Genomic DNA, 5,052 nt, shown 5'->3' on the forward strand with positions numbered 1-5,052 from the left:
ATGGCACAGGTTTAAAATTAATTATGCTTGGTCATGAGTCATTTTTTTTAAAATCTTTTAATTCTAAAAAGAGAAGAGACCTAAATGGATTGCTGTCATTCACAGAGACAACTGAAATCCAGGCTCAGAAAGACAGATTTACTTGACAACTTTGTGTCTGGAGTGTGAGATTTCTGAGTAAAAACCATAATAGAAAAAAAAGAAGAAAAATCATCATGTGGAGAATGTGCTAAATTTAATGACAATCAGAGATTCATTGGGACATTTTAATCAAGTGAACATGAACAAAAATAAAAACTGATATCTTTTACAGACCCTTTAATGATCCCGAAGGAAATTCAAGGTGTGTAATGTAATGTAGTTTTGTGTGAACCACACTGATAGAAAGAGAGAAAGACTCTTGTCTCTTGAGAATAACTGATTAGTGAAAGAATAAATGAATCAGGCACCTGCACCACCCATCTGCGGAGTCACACAGACAAACCATGAATAGTAAAGGTACATCACAGCCTTAAATCAAATTGCAGCAGAAGACGGTGACACAAACCATAAAGATAACACAAAACATGATAGTGATCCGCTTCAGGTTTGAAGGAAGGCCTGAAAGTGAAAATATAACGTCAGCGTCAGTTTTAACTGTGATGTGGTTTGGCGTATTGAATGTCACACCTCCTCCCTGTAGTTCATGCATCTGATGACTCAAAACATGTCAGACATCAGCTAAAGAAAGGAATCAACACGTCCATCCCTCAGAATTTAGGAGTGGACGGTTTGCTTTGATTAAGGTGAAGTTTGCTCACTGTGAATGTCGAATGAGTCAGACAAAGGAAAAAAAAAATATCTATCTGACCAGCAGGGATTACTCACTTTGATGTGAGGCTGGGGGATGAGGGGAGGAGCGAGAGGAAGGAGTTTATAAGACCAAACTGAGACCTTCTCACTCAGGATTAAAGCACAAAGTGCAGAAAAAGAAAGATTTTGAATACGTTTCTTTGCGAGGCAGAATTTAGTTGGTCTCTGCAAGCTGCTGAATCAGGCGGATACTATATGATCGTTTGCTGCTTCTGTGATTTCTGGCCCCGTTAGGTGATTATGGAGGCTGTGAAGTTTGCGGCCGTGCTGTTGGCGGTCGTGTTCGTGCAGATTCTCGGCGCGCTGGGGACTCCGCTTTCTGGTGAAGACGAAGGCGGAGAAATGTGGACTGTGGAAAACTGGCAGGTAAAAGTTTGAGCGCCGCGGAGGAGAAACAGCCAGATGTGTCTGCTTGTGGTGTGAGGAGGAGGGAGACAACCATCCACAGGTGTCCCTTGAGTTGGGAGAAAATCACATTTTATGGGGCTACTGTTTTGTTTAATCTGATTCAAGAGTCAAAAAGCTTTATTTATCCCGAGGGAAATAGCTGTGCAACAGTTAAAATACAATGGGGGAAGTACTAAAGTAAAATAAAATAAAATAAAAATAAAGCTAACATAAAATAACATAAGTAACGTAATACAATATGTGCAAAGTGCAAATTAGCAGCCTCAAAAAAAAACCAAAAAAAAAAACCAAGGCAACAAAGCCATCGTCGTTTAAATTTCTTCAGTTATCGGCAGCTTATTTGAGCTCCATTGCTCGTCAGAAGGAAAAGTCCACAAATAACATGAAACGAAAACTTCCGGCTTTGATTTTCCGCTCACCTGTCTCTGAACATGTTGAAAAGTTCTCCCTCGCGTGCGCCCGTGACGCAGAACCCAAGCGAAATCAGTTCGCGCGTTGTCCGGAACTATGTAAATCTCCTTCATTTGCCAGCAGAGACAATGTTTGGTGAACAGCTGAACACTGGCTGCTTCGAACCAATACGCACCTCAACCTAACGACGCAAAACAACTGCTTTTGCTTTCTGTCGCTACATCCTTCAGATAACATCATTAAATTGACGTGTTTGAGATTTGGGAGTAGTATTGCTGCATTGCTGAGTGTTTCTTCAATAGTAATCCTCTATGAATAAAAGCGTCTGCTAAATGAATTCAATATAATGTAATGAAAAGTGATGTCAGTAAAACCAAATTAAACGGCTGAAGTCAGACGCTAATTAATCACTTTCTAAAACAGAAAAGTCTTGTCTAATAACTTAAACTGTAACTACAATGCAATCTTGAGCTGCCGAATGCAATACGGACTGCAGTGAATGAAGCACATAAGTTGGTTATGCGGTTTTAACGTACCTGGGAAGCGAATTGTAGCATTTATAGTATTTACTTACTACTTTTTGTGCACCAACTCAGTAGATCCCAACCTGCTTGTGAAGCAATGTACAGTTTCAGCACCATGGACAGAACCATCAGACAGCAGGGAACATTTACATAAGGAATAACTTACTGCACTCTGTCCTGTAGGCTGCCAAAGCAGTCATATCTGTCGTCTTTGTGTGCGTTTGTGTGTGTGTAGGGCTACCCATTAGAGAGAGGAATAACCATCCGGCTGGCGGATCTTATTAAGCGTTCCAAAGCACAGCAGTTCCATGGCCTGATGGGAAGAAGCTTGGGTAAACAAACAAATAAACAAGAGCATAATTATACTTTAGTTCAGAGCTGATTTTTTTTTTTTTTTTTTTTTGCACTATAATGGGCTGTTTTATATTCTAACTGAAACATTTGGTTTCCCTTTTTATTTTTGGTTGAATTTTTTTTTCCTTCTTAGTTTCAGGTGCGTCTAAACCGACAAGGCTGGGTAGGAAAAGTGAGTAAAATCACATCATAAGAAAGTCATTGTTGTGTAGCCTTTCATCTTCTTTTCACATGGCAGGTTAAAAAGAGTCAAGATTTCTTTTAACCCCTGTAAAAATATGTCATTCTCCCATTCTCCATCTTTGTGGGTTTTTTTCTTTTATCAGGAAATAACAACAAAGGGGAGATGTTTGTTGGACTCATGGGCAGGAGAAGTTTAGGAGGTAATGCAAACTCAGTGTGTTACTACCTATGCCATTTTAGAAATAAATGGAAATGTGTAATTCATGTCATCTAATATTTTTCTATTTTTTTCTCTGTTTTCTAGACATTGAAGAAGATGAATGGAATTCAGACTCATACTGAAGATGAAAAAACACTTTAACTACCATTATAAATGATCCATTTCAATGGCACAGTCCTATTCAGTCCTATGTTGTTGATCGACAGGACATAGTGACACACTTTGACCAAGATAGATGGTCTAAATACCTGCGCTGCAGTAAACTGAAACAAATGCAAGCTCCAAAAAAAACAACTTAATTCATCACCTGTTCATCTCTAGATTCTAATGTACTGTCAGTTCTAATGTATTGTCATTGATAATACGTATTAACATTTAAAATGCTGTAAATATGATTTATTTTTAACTAAAACTTTTAAATATCCATCTGTTATTTCTGTTATTTTGTGTTGTTACTTTAAAGAACAATGTTGTTGAAATGGAAAGTTGTCACAGCATGGCAAAATTAATTTATTTAATGTTGGTTTAAAAGACATTCAATTATTCAGAAAAAAAAACAAATGTTCAATTTATTTCGTAATTGCACGGTGATGGCATGATGTTGTAATTAATGAATAAAACCTTGTTTTGGTCACATAGTTCTCTGTATGTTTTTGAATATCATACTCCCTTTGCCAATTCTAAGGCTTTACATATTAGGACATAACAACAACACAACACATTACACCATGATATTGCTTGTACCAAAACTAAGCCAATATATAGAAGCAGAGCATGGAATAAAACTAAGGTACTGCTAATGAAATGGACTTGGTTAATTGATCATCAGCAAGTATGAGCACCGCTATAAAAGCAGAAGTTTTAGCAGTTTACTGGTCTATCATAGCATCAACTCCGAGGCCATCTTCTCCGACAGCAAAAGATTGGCTGAAGCTGGGTCATGCAACACGACAATGATCCCAAACAGCAGAAAATCTACAACAGAATGTCTGAAAAAGAAAAGAATTAAGGTGGTGCAATGGTCCAAAGTCCAAACATCAATCTGGTTGAAATGTTTTGGTGGAACCTTAAGGGAGCTGCGCATAAACCAATGCTGCCAACTACAATGAACTGAAGCAACGTCGTAATGAAGAGTGGAGCAAAATTCCTTCACAATGATGTAAGAGGCTGATGACGTTTTTACAGAGAACTGTTATTTCAAATTATTGCTGCTAAAGGTGGTTCTATAAGTTGTTGAATCATGGGGTGTACTTTTTTTTTACACCCTGCTTCTACATTTTTGCTTAGTTTTAGTTAATCAAATTAAGAGTGTGGTATTTTATGTATTTTTATATATATATATATATATATATATATATATATATATATATATATATATAACCTTACTTTCTATGTCAAATGATTGTGTGTAGCATACTATTGAGAGACCATCATTTTCTGTCTAAGCACAGGGTAAAATTCCAGTAACACTGTATCATAATCATCATAATTTGTACCTGAGTGGTTTCTCCTCATTTTGCAGTCATGTGACTCGTAAACACTGAACTCCATACCCACCGTTTGTAACAGAGAATCTCGGTCATGCTATAAATGTCTCAAAGCCAACTAGGAGATATCAGCGATGACATTACTTGGTCAGTTGCAATATGTAACACACAGTTACATATTGCCACTAGCAAAACTTGTCTGTATTTGCAAAACTGGAAGAGTGAGGCTTCCATGTGATTAGTGTTTAATACTGAAGTTAACTTGACCATAGAAAATCCTACATGTTTAACATTATCACATTTACACAGCATACAGTCTTATAGTCTAGATACAAAAATCGCTCGTAAAGTCCCCTTAAATTTCAAGGTAAAAAAAAAAAACTGATTATATTTCTTTTTAATTAAATCTATTTATTTTAAAATCTATTAGCCGTTTTTAAATGTGCTATATATATATATATATATTTGTTTTATATATATATATGTCTATATGTTCCTCATAAACTGAAAAAACAACTAACCAATCTTGAACAATCTTTACCTTCAACACTTCTGCTAATGAAAACAGCTTACACACAAACACACACAGGCACACAAAAAAACCTACATATAA

At 36.6% G+C, this 5,052-nt stretch overlaps 1 protein-coding gene across 1 annotated transcript; it reads left to right on the forward strand.

Annotated features, from left to right (window-relative positions):
• Positions 1-926: 926 nt before the first annotated feature.
• On the forward strand, positions 927-3,542 carry tac4 (tachykinin precursor 4). Its single transcript, XM_075454342.1, has 5 exons — positions 927-1,218; positions 2,431-2,527; positions 2,683-2,721; positions 2,876-2,932; positions 3,037-3,542. The coding sequence occupies exons 1-5, from the start codon at positions 1,093-1,095 to the stop codon at positions 3,072-3,074; spliced, it is 357 nt and encodes a 118-aa protein (XP_075310457.1). The 5' UTR covers positions 927-1,092; the 3' UTR covers positions 3,075-3,542.
• Positions 3,543-5,052: the final 1,510 nt, after the last annotated feature.

This window comes from Odontesthes bonariensis, chromosome 21 (assembly GCF_027942865.1).
Source record: "Odontesthes bonariensis isolate fOdoBon6 chromosome 21, fOdoBon6.hap1, whole genome shotgun sequence".
NCBI lineage: Eukaryota > Metazoa > Chordata > Actinopteri > Atheriniformes > Atherinopsidae > Odontesthes > Odontesthes bonariensis.

Excerpts from the sequence above, each read along its gene's own strand:
- tac4 (XM_075454342.1), top strand. The coding sequence starts at position 1,093 with ATGGAGGCTGTGAAGTTTGCGGCCGTGCTGTTGGCGGTCGTGTTCGTG. Across the intron at positions 2,528-2,682 it reads CCTGATGGGAAGAAGCTTGG|TTTCAGGTGCGTCTAAACCG; the intron begins GTAAACAAACAA and ends TTTCCTTCTTAG. Across the intron at positions 2,933-3,036 it reads GGGCAGGAGAAGTTTAGGAG|ACATTGAAGAAGATGAATGG; the intron begins GTAATGCAAACT and ends TCTGTTTTCTAG.